At 42.1% G+C, this 17,450-nt stretch overlaps 2 protein-coding genes across 51 annotated transcripts in view; both read left to right on the forward strand.

Annotated features, from left to right (window-relative positions):
* DNAAF5 (dynein axonemal assembly factor 5) overlaps positions 1-6,862 on the forward strand; it is a 30,068-nt gene extending 23,206 nt beyond the window's left edge. Inside the window, exons 11-14 of the mRNA XM_086853837.1 lie at positions 2,410-2,560; positions 3,800-3,956; positions 5,116-5,307; positions 5,805-6,862. Coding sequence (XP_086709963.1) covers positions 2,410-2,560; positions 3,800-3,956; positions 5,116-5,307; positions 5,805-5,944 — 640 coding nt within the window. The 3' untranslated portion in view covers positions 5,945-6,862. The remainder of the gene's footprint in view (positions 1-2,409; positions 2,561-3,799; positions 3,957-5,115; positions 5,308-5,804) is intronic.
* Positions 6,863-8,852: 1,990 nt separating this feature from the next.
* The window catches only part of SUN1 (Sad1 and UNC84 domain containing 1), a 32,122-nt gene continuing 23,524 nt past the window's right edge, over positions 8,853-17,450 (forward strand). For 8 of the 50 annotated variants that reach the window (XM_086853815.1, XM_086853817.1, XM_086853827.1 and 5 more), the window contains exon 1: positions 12,592-12,732. The gene's annotated coding sequence lies outside the window, so the exon portion shown is untranslated. Of the gene's footprint in view, positions 8,974-12,576; positions 12,733-12,838; positions 13,282-14,393; positions 14,749-17,450 lie in introns of those variants that run through there. The other 42 variants (XM_086853801.1, XM_086853816.1, XM_086853828.1 and 39 more) reach the window with 22 other exon arrangements.

Here is a 17,450-nt window from a genome sequence, read left to right on the forward strand (position 1 = left end):
GATTTTGATTTATAAAAGCCAATCTAATTTTGTTTCAAATTACCTGGGTTTAGGATGTTAAATTAAAAAAAACCAAAAAACCCAAGAAAAACATACACAGAAAACCCCAAGACACAACAATCCATAAACATATAAGGCAAAGTGTGGCAATGTCATAAAAGCAGAAAAGAAACCAATGCAAAATAAAAATGTATAAAAAAACAATTAACATGGAATGAAAGTTTAATGATGCAAGTTCATAAAACCAATTTTAATGCAAACCCAAGCTCTCTGCTTTGCACATCAGCATAAGAACAGGGTATTAATGTATCTGCAGATCACATTTTAGTTATCTCATATTCAGTTGAGAATGAAATATCAACTCTCTTAATACAAACATCCCAGACAGGGTATGTCTTTTCCTGGAAATGACTGGCTTTTAGAATTAAGTTACACAGATTTACGACAATGAGATCTGAAAACAGAAAGAGGGAGAATTTAATTGCATCAGCAACAGCAAAAATAAAATGGTAATGGTAATGAGAGATAGTGTTGGAAAGTAGTAGTAAGTTCCAGTTGCACTCTCCCATTCACTGCTGTCAGTAATTTGTTTAACTCCTTGAAATGGTTCTCAGAGTTTAGATATGAAGGCTTTAGATTATTATGCTAAACACAATTGTGTGGTCACCTAATTGTGTTTGAGTCTGACATGATGGAGTCAGATAATTGCCATATATTGCTTTACTGATTCTGTTTCAAGGCACTAGAACAAACATTCTCACAAACAGCACAGCACCATGGTTAACATAATGCTGATGGAATTTACCTTTGTGTTTTGACAGATAGTTTTCTCACTGCAGTTTAACAGAAGGTTTTATTAAAAACAGAAGCAGCTACTGATCAGATAGCACAGACAGCACAGAGCTGCTTTTTGGAGCTGAAAGGAGATTTGGAATGATGCCGATCATTAGTTTTACTTTTTTCTGACAACTTTTTTAACAGGAAACTATTAATGCTCAAAAATGTGTTTAAAATACCACATCTAAAGGTTTTTACAGATTTCAGTGTGTCTAATGGGACGTCAGATTTCTTGTTATTACTTAAGTGCCATCTGCTGACAAGAAGCAGCAGTGGATGGATCTCTTCTTCAGAGACTTCTTCAGAGTCCAAAGGCTCCCTTGCCAAGGGGAAGCAGCAGCCAGGTGTATCTATATCCACCGTGTTGCAGGTGTGTGTCAGCACATAACTGAGGCCTGGCAGTGCAGTTGCTCGTGCTTCAGTCAGGTAATACCTGGAGAACAGGGACTGCCTGCAGCCTGGATTCTTTTTAAAATGCTCACTGGTAATTGTTGGTTGTTAACATGGACCTGTTATGTTCCTCCTGTGTCTTGGCACATCACTAAAGGGGTCACTCATTCACCCTGGCAGTGTAGGACTCTTAGAAAAGTCAGCAAGAGCTTGTTCCCTTTGTACCAAGCAGCAGGGTGGGGCTGTGCTGTTTGGCACGCAGGGGGCTGCAGTTTGAATAGAGCTCTGAACACAGTGGGACAATCAGGCTAGGTTCAGTCTGTTTGCACATTGCCAGCTGCTCTGTAAGGCAGAGGCACAGTGCATAACCTGAGCCTCAGTTACCAGCCACTCGTGTCTCTTTGGTGCAGCAAAGCATTAATTAACTTGTAAGACCTATATTTTTTAGCTCTTAATTTGAGATTGTTTGAGCTGTAACTTAATGAGCGTGAGGGAATCCTGCCTGTTGTAATTGCTGACTCTCACAGCAACTTTTAGCATCATAGCAACTCATTCAATGGAAGAAGAGGAAAAAGCATCAGCAAAAACATCACAGATTTATGTGTTTGTAATAAAAACACCCTAGTATTGGAACTGGCACCATCAGAAAATCCTAAAGACCTCTCATCTTTGGGGGAGACAAGTTTCTGAGCCAAGAGAGAGCTGAAATATTCTGTGTAGGCTCCCTGCTGTATCAGGAGTTCAGGTGTCATCAATAGCATTCATACTTTTCACATTACAACTACTTTTACTGGCTGGTCTCATAGGGCCTCACAGATACTAGTGAATCCTCACACCATTGCACAGGGTGTTATCTCCACTGCACAGAAAGAGAAGGTGAGACACAGAGAAGGTAAGGAATTTACTGAGATAACACTGAGTCATGGTCATTGCCTGAAGTGGGAGAAAGTCTAGCCTCTCCTTTCTATGAATGTTAGGTATTTGTTTAAATATTATCTAGAAAAATCAAGTTGTGAAAAGCTTATCACATTGCCTTATACAATGTTAATTATTTTTTTACAAAGTCTTTTTTTTCCCTTTTCTGCCTATGTTTCTCTGACAGAAAATTCTCTTTTACATCCTGTCAGTCTCTTTATCACTTTCTCATGAACCTTTATTTTGCTTTCTTATTTTTGGCTTCAGGCTGTTCCCTAGCTACCTTGAGACTGTGATAAAAGACATCCTGGCTCCTAATCTGCAGTGGCATGCTGGAAGAACAGCAGCTGCCATCCGTGCTACAGCTGTATTGTGCCTTTGGGCTCTCATCCACTGTGAAATGCTTTCACCAAAAGAGGTAAATTGCCTCTTTCTCATCCTTTGAAATCTTAGGCAGGAAAACAAAATAAATGCAAGGGAAAAAAAAAAAAAAAAGAATAAATCCTTTGGGTAAGTAGCATTTCCAGAAGAACATACAGTTTTCATAATAAAATTCATTAATTGTAATTGAATGTTCATGACTGAAACAATCACTAGTGGAGGGGTGATGGCATCCTGATAAGAGACCTGAGCAAAATGCTGAGGTGTAAAACTGACTAGCATCAAATTTTGTAGCTGTTGTTGTCTAACAGATCATCAGTTCTGTGTTCACTGACCACTATGAACACAACAATTTGGGGGCTTGACATTACTGGTCCTGCAGGCAGAGCCTGTGCAGCAGTGCTGGAGCCAGCCAGGACGTGCTGTGCCATCATGTGGCAAAGACAAGTTGTCTGGTTGCCTTGGAGCCCACAGATCCATTTAGGGGGGAAAAAATAACTCATAGAGATTCTACAAAAGAACAGGAGGACTTGAAAAGGGACATGAAGAATATCTATAGAGGCTGGAGTGCTAGCAAGGAGAACACTTGAAGAGATGTTACTCACCCCTGATTAAGGATTAATTGAATCTGAGGGAGTTTTGAAGCTCCTTTGCTAACAAAAGTAGCATTTGGAACTTATGTACTGGAAATACGTTAGCTACAAGGTCATTTTTTTAAAATAAATTTAATTAAAATGTTATTAAATGTTCACAGTCTTTAGTGTCTTTATAACAGACCTTAATTGAACAAAGTGCTTAAACACATATCTGGTTGAGTTCACATATACAGAAATGTTGATATCAGAAACTGCTATTCTAGCCGAACATTTCTGTGTGAAATACACGGAATAAAGTCAAATTCCAAACCTCCCAGCACATCCCAGCCCGGTGCTTCCTGTTGGAGTCAGGCGCCATCTGCTGCTCCCTGTGCAGAACCCTCAGCTCCGCCTTGCTCCAAGGCTCGACGATTTCAGGTTTGTTTTAAAGACCAGTCAGTTCTAAAGCTTTCACAAGCTTAAACATAAATGAATTACATGCAACTCATCTGCTTGTATACTGAATGTTCAGGAGCTGGGTGATTGTTAGATTTTCATTTTCCAAGCTAACGTAGAGGCAAAATTAGAGCTCTGTAACTTCAGGGATTTCAGGGATACAGCAAACAAGTGTCTGGCACAGTTAATGGTAAGTGCTGTAACCCTAAGCATATATTTTTGTATGTTTTTCCTATTAACTGTAGATCTTAAAAGTGAAAGATGAGCTGATGCCCCAAGTTATTGCTTCCATGGATGAAGACTCTAAAATTACTCGACTGATGGCTTGTCGTATTGTTGATGTTTTTCTAAAAGTCTGTGGGAGGCAGTTTGATGCAGATAAATTTAAGAACACTTACACAGGTATGTGTAAAGGTTTAGTAGACTTGGGGCAAGGGAGTTGTGGGTTTGTTTGTATCTTTAATCAAGACCTTAATCAAGATCACACTGTTGAAGAATTACATTTGCTTTTTTACCCGAAGTGCCATAGTTTGCTCAACTTTTAAGAGTTTGGCAGAACCGAGCAGTATTCCCAACGCCATTATCCATCAGACCACTAGGTGGAACTTCACTCAATACTTTGGTTTGTGCAGGGTTTGCCAGCAGCTCATCTGCATTGCTTCAGAGTTTGGACTATGTGAAATAATGTGCTAAGTATAGTGAGAGCAGAACAGTACTGCAGTGTATAAATGGAAATCACATTGTTCTCCGTGCTGTGTTTGAGAGCCAAAAGCAAACCATTTCAGTGTACCATAAATAGACCTGAATAGGTAGTGGGTTGGGTTTTTATCTAAAAAAAAACCAAAGAAGAAAACTCTAATCTAGAGTTTTGTATTGCCAATTGGAGCAGGGAGCTGTAGTGCCTCTTAGGATGAAATGCTAAACTATGAATCAGAAGTACAGAATATGCTCTGTGCCAGCAATATTATGTTCTTATACCTACAAATAAATATGGCTTTCCCTAACTCGGCATCTTAACAACTGATACTTTTTCTTACATGGCACAGTGGAAATCTAACTACAAACATTTTTATTTTGGAGAAATACATGATCAGATAATCCTCAAAGTATATATATGTCTTTGCATCTTGCATATTCATGTAGTCTGCAGTGCAGTAATTCACTAAAACAGTAATATTTAATAATTTAAATAATTAATATTATTTAATAATTTAATAGAAATTCTGTGCTTTATAAAGCGTAGAAATACTTAAACTCTGTAGTTCTGTAATGCATAAATAGATATATGTAGTTCCTTGTTAGAAGGAGTGCTAGATAATGTTCAGTTAATCTAAATACTTCTGTATATGTCCTCTATTAATGTTTGGACAACATAATCCAATAACAATGAAAGAGGAGCTTTTAGGAACAGTATGCTACATGTATTTATTATGCTCAAAAGACAAAAATACGTCAGAAATGCAATAATATTTTGGATGTTGACAGAATACATTTGTTTTTTTTCAAATGCAAAAGCCAGCTCCTCTGTTCACAGAGCATTTTGGTTCTTGCTCCTTTTCAGAGGTTTTAAAGCGTCTGGATGATGCCTCGTGTGATGTCCGAATGGCAGCTGCTCACACCTTGGCTAATTGGTTTAAGTGCTTAAAGGACAGTGATGTGAAATCCTCAATGGAAGGTCATGTTGAGTTTCTGTACCAAGAACTGTTGGTACATCTCGATGACCCAGATGAAAATCTCCAAAAAGCAGTCCTAGGTAAGAATTTCAATCATGTATATTTTGAACAATGTTTTTTAAATCATCATCTTGAGTGTTCATGAAAGCAGCACATACAGGTAGAGGATAATCCTGCCATGTTGGAGCTTTTCTTTGGGTTTCAGTGGATGGGCTCTGATGTTTTACCTGTGTGCAGAATGAATGCTTTGCCCAGTGTTCCCTGTTCTGGTAGCTGAACTACCAGAGATTTTATAGATGGTAAACAGGATATGGAGCACAGCGTCCAGCCACTGCAGGGTGTGACCATATCCCAGCCTGCTGGAGGGACTCTCTGGAATTTATTAATGTAGCAGTCTGTGTTAAAGAACATAAAGGCCAAAATAAAGATCTCAGCAAATGTGGGAGGGAGGAATTGTGTTGTCATCACTGCATCACTTGTAGAACAATTTCCAGGTTTCTTTCAGCTATATTGAGGGAAGTTGGGTAGAGAAATACAAAGCAGCTACTGATTTATAAAACATATTTTTGTCTTACAGAAGTTTTAAAGGAAGGAAGCATTTTATATCCAGATCTGCTGGTGAGAGAAATTGAAGGGGTTGTACATAAGCATCAAACACCAGTCTATTGTAATCAGCTGCTACATCACATTCAGTCAGCCAAGGAATCAGCTTTCTGAATCACTGCTGAGATTCTGTTTAGGAAACTGATGTGAAATCTGTATGACCTAGATTATCTTTGTACTTCTGTTTGCTTAAGAAAGGCTGAGCTGGAAATAGATTGTTTCTTCTTTGTAAATTCACTGTTGGCTCGTTTGAAAGTGAAATTCGCAAAATTCTAAGTTCTTTGTAGTTTGAACATTCTTTGTATTTTCTAGCAATAAAACAGTGTTTTAATTCACTTTGCATTGGTTTTTCAGATACAAGTTTTAAAGAAGGAATGTTTTTTCAGGAATTTAATTTTTGGATTATTTAACAATTGAATATTTTAATGACAGCTAGGACTACTAATGTAATACAGCAAGGATTCAGTCTTTCAGAAAGCATTTCAAACTGGATAATATCACACTTCAGAGAGTTAGGTATGTGATGACCAGTTTTATAAGGAAAAAAAAGCAGCCAAACTTCTCTTTCATAATGCAGCAAAGTGTATAATGTTTTGAATATTCATATTTATGCTGATATAATAGGGGCATAGTAGAATATGATGTAGAATAGATGTAGAGTATGATGTAGAATATGATTTTAGAATGACGCTAAAAGAATAGTTTTTTGTTTTTATTGTATTACATTTCATGACTGAGAGTAAAACTGAATTTTTTTAATTAAGGTTTATACATGGGGAAAAGTGTTCTGTTTTGTCATTTAGATTACAGTATTTATATTTTTATACTAAATATATGTCATTTGCAGTTTTTATGTTTATACCGTTGTGCCTTGGAAAGCAGGCAACATTTGTTTGCATATTGCTTTGGAATTAAATTTGGTAACTAGGTTAAAGCTTGGTTTGTTTGGGGTTTTCTTCAATAGCTTTGTAGTGTATAAGTTTTGGTGTCATCTTCTATTCTCAGCTGTGTAATAAAATAAGGGAGCTCCTAGATGCTTGTCTACTCCATTGTGGGGTAGGGTGCTGGTGGTTTTTTGCATACACAAATCATAAAAAATCAGGATTCTGATGTGGGTTTTTAAAATTATCTGTATTACAGACAGAAAGTGCTCTTTGGCTTCTAATTCCCAAGTGCCTTGGCTTTGTGTCAAGTCTAAAAACAGACTCAGTGGGGGTTGTTCATACTCCTTATGCTGTAGGAAGTGCTCATGTTTGTTTGTCCATCTGACCTAACTTTACCTTTTCAGGCCTGTGACATAATTGTTAACCAACCCATTATCTGTTTACAGCTCTGTCTACTTGCCTTCCCAAAGAAACATTTGAGACAGATTACACACACAAGACAAGTTTTATTCCTGGCTTAAAGGCAAAGTCAAACTTCTGGCCACTTCTCTATAAAACATTGGGTTGCTTTGAAAATTCTCCAAAAAAGGACAATAATACTAATGATACAGAATAGTTGAGGAGTTTCTTATGGATCCAAAAGCTATTGTGCATTCCTGTAGAATAGGATACTCATTTTAGGTCCTTTGTATATCTTTGAAGTTCAGCCTTCTTTTAATGAAAAGCCAAAGTACAGCTGTTCCTGTACTGAGCAGAATTTTAATTGACTAAAAACTATTAACTATTTAACTCACTGTAAGTGGAGGGACAGCTAAAACTCTTACAAGGCACAATGTGAGTGAAGTAAAAAAATCCCTAAAAAGCATTAAATAGAGTGAAGAGGTTGTGGAGTCTCCAGGCCTTGGATATATTAAAAATCTGACTTAATACAGCCCTGAGAAACCTGTTCTGCCTATGTCTGTTGGGCAGGAGTGAGACTACATACAGCATCTCCAGGGCCCCCTTCCAGCCTGACTGTTCTGTGGTTCCATTAAATTGTTTCCTTAGTCTAATCAATTATTAAAAAGCCAATTAAATTAGACTGGAAATAGACTCTATAACTATCCTAGCAGAGACCTTGTTCTCAAAATTGTCTTTCAAAGCACCGCAAAGCAGCAGGTTCCTGCAATACAACCTAAAGTTTCACTTCAGCAGCAAGAACCCAGTTCTTATGTTAAAGTTCCCTTGAAAGTCCCCTAAATAAATCCTACTTAATGACACTACTACAGGCATGATATTTTTAACTTCTTATGTTGACAAAATTTAGATTCTTTACCACTGATTAACAGCCTCATGATGGCTGCAGTACAAATGTTGGTCAAGTGCTTTTAATTACTCTTGTGATCTAAAGCAGAGATGTTTGCAAACCCAACTTCAAATGAGGGATGAGAGAACATTCTTGGTTGATGTGGAATCTAGTCAAAGTTTTTCAAGATGTTCTAAAGCTGGCACACAAATAGTAAGAGCTGAAGTATTCATCAAGCTTGATATCTTCAGTAGGCTGGGAACTTTTTTTTCTTCCATATGTTGAACATTTTGTTATCTTTCAGAGCAGTCCGTTGTGGGATGCCTCACAAAGAGAAATCTCCACATCATCCAACAAAACAGCTTTTTCTTCAGAGTCAGGAGAGCTTGTTAAAATGAATATTCTAATAGTCCTTGTGGAAAAATGCTAAACACCAGCTTGATCTTGTTTGTGTGTGTGGCAAACTGGGGATCTGCCACTACGTCCTTTTATTAAGCCGTAGGACATGACAATGTGCTAACCTTGCTTGTAGTTTACCATATTTCAACTTACATAACCCAAATTTCTTAAATCCCTTTACAAAAATGTACTGAGTCACCTGTGGATGGTTTATGAGTCTGGATTTTGAAGTCATTTTCAGCTTCAACCTTTTATTGGATCAGTAGGAACTAAACTAAAATGTTTTGGGGTTTTTTTCCTGTTTGGCCAGATCAGCTCTTATATTTTCTAGATTTAGTGCACATTATGGAATGTCACTAGCACCATATGCATTACGTTACTTTTAAGCAAGGGCAATTTTGGGGAGCAGAGCTGTTATCTCAAACTTCCAGGCTTTCAGGCACTTTAGATAAGCAGCCTTTAGCCCTGCCCTTCCTGTGACAAGCAGTTGTGCCTCTGTCTTCGTCCTTGTAAGCCAGAAGACCTGTTGTGGAGCATCCTGGGACTTGGATTCTCAGCAAAACAAATGTTTTTAGGTAAGTGCATGCATTTGTCTAACTGAATATAGACTCTTTTATATATTTGTTAACTACCTTAAGTAGATTCAATTAATTAGATGATGAGAGGACACGGACAAATAAGATAACTAAAGTTTGATACAGGGTCTACATCAGAGAGCATTTTAGGAGAGGCTGGTGGTTAAGTGTGTTCCAGATCCATCCACTTCTTATCCGTGTGAGTCCATACAGGCAATGTGCAGATTTCCTCAGGAATGCTCTGGCAGATTGCAGACACTCTGCAGGTGTCCAGCCCTGCAGGGTCATGTGAGCCCACAGGGAAGGTGCACTAATGCACCTCTCTGCTTGTGTCAGCAGTCTGCTCCCAGAGACTGACCCCCAGCTGTAACAGCAAAGTTATTACAGGCTGTAATAACATATCACAGCTCTAATCTAATCTCTACACAGAGAAATTTAGCTATTAAGGTATAATAAGTTAAAACCAGGAGTAACCAGAAGGAATTAGTATAGTCCATAGTACTATTTTACTACATAGTACTATGATAAAACTATCCAGTTGTAGTACAGTATAACCATAATAGGTATTTATGTCATTATAAGTTCTTTTATTTATTTATTTATTTTTGTTAAATAAATTGTACTATAATAGTTCTGTATAGAGAGGTTAGAGTTCTGATGGGCTATTGCACAGGCTTTACCTTGCTGGGGGAAGCCCTTTGTCTGAACCACACAAACATACCAGAGCACTGCCCCAAAAATAAAGTAACATCTTGGCTTTAGAAAGCCAGCTGCTGGCTTGAGAGCAGCCAGGTTTCTGTTCCATTTGTGGAATCTGTGTTGGGATCCCTACAAGGGAAGGTGATCAATTGTTTGCTAGGAGAGTGGATCAGAGCTGGTCCTCCTGGATACATCATGGACAACTCTGTGTCTCAGCTCTCCTTGTGAAGCTCTAACCATGTTTAAAAAAGAGAGAAAGAAAAATAAAAAATCTTCATTATTAGGCATCTGAAGGATCAGCAAAAATTACAGTTAACAAGCTTGTGTCCATTTACTGGGATCAATCCCCCAGAGAAGCAGGAGCTGAGCTGAAGCAGCAGATGAGAGCTGTGAGGAGAACGGCTGCTCTGCCGGCCTGCCTTGGGTGTAATCGGCTTTTCTTGTTAATGTCTGAAATCCCCTGTAAGTCAGGACCACGGAGATCTAGTGGCAAAACTGATCTGAAGTGCTCTGGATCCCTCTTTCCCTCATAACCCAATTGCTCTGGATGCAGCACCCATTGCCTTTGGCTGAGGTGTGGGGAAAGGTCCCTGTTGAGCTTAGCCATAAAGGGATGCAGATGGCGAGAAACCTTTTCTTTAATGAGCAAGAAATCAGATTTACAGATATTTTAGGTGATTTTCATACTGCTACATATATATGATGATCTGCCCATCCATGGGCACAAAGGTCACCACCACTCCCATCCTGTGCAGCAGCATGCCATGCCCAGTACTACCAGTCAGAAACATCTTGCTGCACTGGTTCCTGCCACATTCAGCCTGAACCTTCAAGCACTGTGGGGATTTGCCCCTTCTGGTAGCAAGGACCAGAATGTGGAGCAGAACAGGTTTGCTAGGCATGACTGCAGGAGAGCACTGGAAATGGGAATCATAGAGGGAAGGGAGTGGTAATGAGGGAAGGAGAAGTGGAAGTGGAAGTGGAAGGGAAGGGGAAGGGGAAGGGGAAGGGGAAGGGAAGGGAACTAGAGAAATTTAGTCCTTGGATTAGTTTGGCCTTGTATTGCAGTTTCCCCATACCTGTTGTCAGTTAAGAAAGCTTTTTATTTTTTTTCTCTAAATACTTAACTGCCCTCTACAATGTTAAAAATTGAACATTTTTAATATGGTCAGTTTGTATTCTTACTGGCCATTTTTCTCTACACTTCAGCTTGGCCAATAAAATCATCAGCCCACTTTACATTCAGAATTTGTTAGATGCTGAGAAACCTTGAAGGAATTTTTATTTGCCTCAGAGCAGTTTCTTCTGAAATGTGGAAGAATTAACTCCCTGTACACACCAGCTTGTTTTAAACCAGGACATCTGACCAAGTTCCCATTTAATCCTGGAAACTTAAAACCAGCTCTATTATCTCTCATAGCTGAGGAGTGTAGGGAAAACTGAACTTCAGCATCATCCTCCATCCAGCCTCTTGGCCTGGTTGTGATGGGAAAACAACTGCTCAGGACAAGTCAGAGCAGCCCAGGAAGCTGGAGTAGCACCCTGGGAGAATGGCATGCCTTGTCCTGCCAGAGCTGAGTGCTGCCTGCCCTGCCTGGGCTCCAGGGGAACAGGGTGGGAAACATCCCTGAGAGGGCCTGGCCTTACACCACCAAGGAATTATTCAAGATTTAAACTAAGAGGTGATTTTGCCCTGAGAATCTTAAGCCTTTAAATATTATCTACTCTTAAGATAAGAAAACAGGTGTGGACTAATTACAGAAAGAGGAGTGGCCAGAAAATTGATTCTGCAAAATACTCAGCCATATGCAGGGAGGAGGAGACTGGTGCAGTGCTGCACATCTGACCAAAACAGACACTGGCTTCCAAGTGTCACTGGGGTCAGTTCAGCTTTGGCTGCAGCATCTTAAAACTGTCATGCAGCTGGAACAAAGCACTTCTAAAAGAAACAGGAATTGCCCAAAATCAGTGCTACATCAATATCAGCTAATACCTTAAGTGAATGTGTTTATCTTGCATTTTCTGTTTCTTAAGGATTAGCTGCCTTCTCTCATTTTGTATCCAAACATTTGGATTATTTGATAATTACATATTTATAAGCCAGTCTTTCACAGCAAGCTGAGTAATTTCTCTTGCACACACAAGTAAATAACAATTTATTGTCTGATTAGCCTTTCCCAAGTGACAAATTCCCTATTGTGTTCACTGACATTGTACCATCCCTGCCTACAGCTTGGCCCTCGAGAGGACTGTGGACTCGGGGAGACTGAAGGCTTAAAAAAACGTCACTCAGGCACAGGCTCCACACTGAATGGATTTGCATACGTTCCCCGAGTGTTTAACAATGGGGCTTGTATCTTCTCTGCCAAGAACCAGTCCCATTCCTGGAAGTGGTCAAGGACAGGTTGGACAGGGCTTGGAGGCACCTGGTGTAGTGGGAGGTGTCCCTGCTCATTGCAGGGGAGTTGCAACTAGATAGTCCTAAAGGTCAGTTCCAAGCCAAACAATTGTCTGATTTCTTTTCCATGTGGCTGTCCGGAGGTTTCTGTGGCCCGATGCCGGCATTGGTGAGGTTCTGTTGGGCACCACACTGAGCCGGAGCGGCCGGGTGTGCCGTGCCAGACACAAAGTCTTAGCGAAGGACGGCGAATCAAAGGGAAGGGAAATCCCAGAAAGGCCGGGTAGGAAGGAAACAGAGGAAACACTGGGAGGGAAAGTCAGTGAGTCAAGCAATAGAGGCCGGAGTGAAAATCTGAGTTAACTCTCCTCGCCTCTCCACTGCTCGCTCCAGAGACTCCCACAGCTCCATTTTGCGGAGGGGGAAGGCGAGGCAGGAGGCGGCCGGGCTGCCCCCGGCGGGCCCGAGGAGGCGGAGCGGGAGCCCCGTGCCCGGTGTGAGGGGCCGCGCGGGGCGGGCACTGAGGGGGCGCTGCCGGCACGCGCCGCGCGGGCGGGGCGGGGGCTCCCGGCGGCCTCGGCAAAGCGGGCGGGGCCCGGGCAATCTCAGCCGCCGCTGCCGCTACCGCCGGCTCTGCCTCTTCCTCGCTGCACCGGTACCAGGTAACCTCCGCCGCGGCTCTCCCCGTCGCGCAGGGCCGGGCAGCTGCTCCCCCGCCCGCCCCCGGAGCGCGGGGCTGGAGGTGGCGGGGTTCAGCCCGCCCCGGCCGTTGCCAACCGTCCCTCGCCCGCGCTCATCCGTCCCCCGCCCGCCCCGGCCCGCCCGCCGCCGCTTCCCGCCGGGCCGGGGCCGCGTGTGGCGGCCGCCCGCCCGCGGGGGAACCCCCGGGGCGCGGTGTCCCGGGTCTGCGGCCTCCCCCGGAGCGGGGAATCGGCGTCCCCGGTTCGGGCAGCGGAGCGTGAGGCGCTGCGGGCTGGAGTCGTGGGGCAGGCAGGCGCTGAACCCTGCTTAGCCCGGAGTTCTGCCGGTCGGCGCTGTTCGCTGAGAGGAGAGAGAAACCTCAGCTGCCCGGGTCCCTTTGGGCCTGGCACCTGGAGGCTTTCCTTGTCAGCAGAAACTATAACCTGCAGCTTTCCGCGCTGGTTGTGAAAGAGCTGGCGAGTGCGCGGTGGTGCCGGCGCTCGCCGCAGCTGCCGAGCCTTGGTGCAAAGGTAACGTGCTGTGATGGGTGCTGTGCTCTGCTCTGGGTAGCACAGGTAGACAAACCTGCCCTCGCTGGCCCCCGGCTGTCACCTCAGGGCAGCTGCCTCTGTGGGGAAAGTGTTATTTAACAGACGAGTTTAGTGTGGAAGAGTTTGGCATCACTCGACAAGTGAGTGTCTGCCCGTGTTTTTACAGCAAAATGTGCTATTTTAGTGCTGTGCTCCTTTTGAGGTGATAGTGCTGAGTTCCTCATGCCGCGTTCACATTTGGCTGCTCTTCAGTGACCACAGGGGTAGAAGTGTCAGAAACACTGGAGACAGCTCCTGTTTCCTGACAGTTCCAGTAAGTTGTATATTTGCTGGGAAGAAGTATTTGGTTTGCCTTATTTTACGTTCCTTATTTTACATTGCCTTATTTACCGTTATACTACGTTAAAATAAAATACATTTTGAAAATACATTGTTTATAATATGCTATAGAGAAGAAAAATATTAGCCAGCAAATTCCGGGTTTCTGCAGTATTTGCAGGGGCCCCCCATTTCACCATCTGCTTTTCAGTTTAACGTTATGCAAAAAGGAAGTTAAATATTTGCTATTTTTTTTTTAATGTTTCTGTTTCAGTGCTTTACAGCTGACTATTCCCGATTAATGCTTCTGTTGGATTGCCCAGTGAATCCTAATGTCTAATTCTTGCTTTTACATATAGGGGTGAATTACTAGTTGCTGATTTTCATACCAGTGTTGTGGAAGTGAGTTGCGGGTGTTTTTGTACTGAGTGAGCTGGACGGAAGGGGTTTTATTGACAGGCTTAACAGGCTTTTTACATGGATCTATTAGTAAATGTGGTGGTGTATAGATATCCTTAAATCTTTGGTGCTTGTCTGGCTGGTAATTTGGTAATTATAAGGTGTGGACGTTTAGGCATTCGGGTGTCGCTTATAAAGAGTAAGATGTCGGGGTTTAATTTGATCGCTAATTCTGGGGGTGTTCTGTCGGGCAGGTGAAGCGTTTCAGGAGCGTGACGGGCGAGGTAAAACACGTCTTTTGTTGTGTGCCGGGGGGCGGAGAGGCGCTGTCGGAGCCGCAGGGGTTAAGGCGGTGGGGTCGGCCGGGCCGCCGCCTCCAGTGAATTCAAACTCGGCGAGTGACGGGAGCGCGGGGGCCGGGCCGGCGGGCGCTGCGGGCTTTGTTGGGGCCGGGAGCCATTTTGGGCTCGATGGCACGGCATGTGCCGGCCGCGGAGCGCGCCCTGAGCCCGGGCCGCGGCGGATGGCGGAGAGCCGAGCTCGGGCTGCGGGGCCCGGCCAGGCCCCGGCGCGGCGTGTGCGAGAGGGCCCGAGCGGCCCGGGCTCTGAGATGGTGCGCTGGCAGCGGGGCCCTGTGTGTAAACAATGACCGGGCACGCTGCTTGCTTCACCGCGGCTGAATGTGTGGCTGGGTTTTGTCAGCACCTCCTTTAAAAAGCGTTTCGAGAGGTACAGAATGTGAATGTGCGGTGTTGATGCTTTGTGATGATCCTGGGTTGTGTTGTTAGTGCTGTAGTTTGATGCTTGTGTTTCGGGGATATGTGCCATAATGCTCAATGGTAACATCTAGTGTAAAATGTCAATTTTAATACTTGTGATTTTTTTGTTTGTTTGCTTTTGGGTTGCTCTTTTAAAGGAATAATAATGTCTTATGAATGTGAGTTTTAATAAAATGTTGATTTAGCTTGGAGCTCTTTGCTTTTCAGCCTGTTTAAACCAGTACTTGCTATGGTGAAACATCCTTTGTGGAGTATATTTATATAGGAATTTGTGTTCTTTAACCAAAAATAGTGATTTTATTGGTTATTCTGAATAATAGAAGAAAATAAAAATTGAAATTACAAATAAAAAATGGCTTGCTCTCAGGAACTGATGGAGTTTGCATGTTCCAGTTTAATTGTTATTGATTTGCTTAAATCTGTTTAGCATTTGTGACATTAAACGTGTTAAGTTATAGTGACTCAAACTTTCTTTGCTTTAAAATTTGAGGCTAGTAAAGGCTCTTTTTGAAGTAGTATTACCAATATCTAAGACTTTATTGTATAATTTTTTTTTATCCCTTGTTACATAAAAAATTAAGACATGCTGTCTTGGGAATTTTCTCATTCTCTAACAGACTTTGGTGAATATTTCTATTCTGCCAGGGTCCCTTTCGTGAAATGGCAATTTACCATTTCCTTTGTTACAAAAGGTTTTCATGAGGAACTGCCTGGACAGTATGTTTGTAAAAGTCTGTGTACCCCAAAAGCCCTGAGGGTTTGTGTCTGTCCCTGAGGTGTTTGTAGTGCATGGTCAGTGTTTGGTGCTGCCCTCCCTGCCTTGTGATGCTTCTGTGCATAAAGGCCACTCATCTTCCCTGGAAGCCAGGAAGCTTGCTGCCATGGTGCTAGGATTTTGTTGAGGCTGGCTGATTGTGAAAGTGACTGTCAGACAGGCTTTTGAGCTAGTGGTGCAGCCTCATGTCACTCAGAAGCTTCAGAGTCCTTTGGTGACATCCAGGGGCCTTGTGTGAAGGTAAATTCTGCTGTACTAATTACAGTTCCTGAGCTTCCTTGTGTTCTGACAGAGTCACAATCTGTCTTCTCCTGCCCTTCTGCTGTGCTGATTTATTGTAATACAGATTCAGTTTAATTGCAAGGGAGAGATAATGCTTAGGATGACTGTTGTGTCTGCTTCCCAAAAAAAGGCAGATGATCCAGCTGTCTCCTCTGCAGGAACATGGGAGCTGGCTTGTAAGCTGAGGCCCCACATAGTGTCCTCTTGCATTCCAGTGCAACTGTGTGCTTCCCTTTAATTGACTGTGGGCTGTCTTATCAAAGTATTCTTATTACTTGGGGGTTTTATACAACTACATGCTTGCTTCTTGCACCATACACTCCTTAGTATTAGAAATAGATGTTTACAGGCTTCTACGAAAGGGAAAAAGGCTGTTTTGGAGTTTGGCCCTTGTAATCTTGCAACAAAGCTGAGACTAAAAGTCTACATAAAACTGACTGAATCCAGACAGGTATATGGTACCTAAAGCAGAAAGGTGTTGGACACCCAGAAGTGTTCAGTGTGGAACTAAGTACAGTGCCTACCTCTCAGGTTCTCTACCAAGTTTTGTGATTTAAAATTTTCAAAATATTTTATTATCATGTCTCTTTCTGTTCCAGTTGTGTATGAAAGTTTCATAAGCAAGAAGAATGATAATGCATGAAAGGTGGAGTGCTGTTAAACATGAGTGAAAAAATTAGAGTGAGTCAGTGTCCTCCGCCCACCCTGTGTCTGTTTTGTAATAAGGATGTAGAATATTTCTAAATAAATTGGGTTGATCATTTGTTTTGAAGAGGTGGATAACCAAGATTAAGCTGTTGAACTAAAGTCAGGCTTAAAAAAAAATCCAGTTTTATAGTAAATTCTGGATGCCCATTTTTGCAAGTTGTGGTCATCTCTGAAGATGGTTTTCAAATTCTGTTTAAGTCAGTTAAGTCTGTTTTTTTGCTTTGAAAAATTGAATAGAGGTTTCTCCTCTTGAGTCAGAATTAATTTTAGATCATCAGACAAGCAGTGAATCAAACCAAGCTCCTAAATCTTCTAAGAGTGATTTCTAAGTGTGGTGTTTAGATGGCAAACCTGATATCTTCACTGGAGAGCTTGGTGCTATGAAACCCAGCTATTAATAGACCTACGCCTAAGTACCTTTGAGGCTTTGCAGTTAGTACTGCCTTTGTCAAGCACATATTTTATCTATAATAACTTAATGATACAATTAAAACCTTATCAAATAAGAAATATTGTTTATATTCTAGCATTTGATTTATTTAGAAAACAAGTGAAGAGATAACTGGTGGTGAAGGGGAAAAGAACAGGGAAGAAACTGAGCCAATATGTTGTTTTTCAAACTCGGCCGTTGCCCTGCCAGGGAGGGCTGGGGAGCTACTCAAAGCTCACTGGCGTAGCTGAGCTTTCTGTGTGGGAAAATATGCTGGGTGTCAGAAGGACTAGCTACCAAGTTGACAGTTAAAAAACAGGTTTTATGATGAAATGAAGCGTGCTGAGCACGCACATCAACTCCAGTGGAAACTAAACAAGGTTTTTCTACCTTGGGGGTTAAAAATCTTTATTGGGATGAACCAATTCAAACAGATCAACCTTAATCATAGTTTTCC

This window comes from Cyanistes caeruleus, chromosome 17 (assembly GCF_971803275.1).
Source record: "Cyanistes caeruleus chromosome 17, bCyaCae1.hap1.1, whole genome shotgun sequence".
NCBI lineage: Eukaryota > Metazoa > Chordata > Aves > Passeriformes > Paridae > Cyanistes > Cyanistes caeruleus.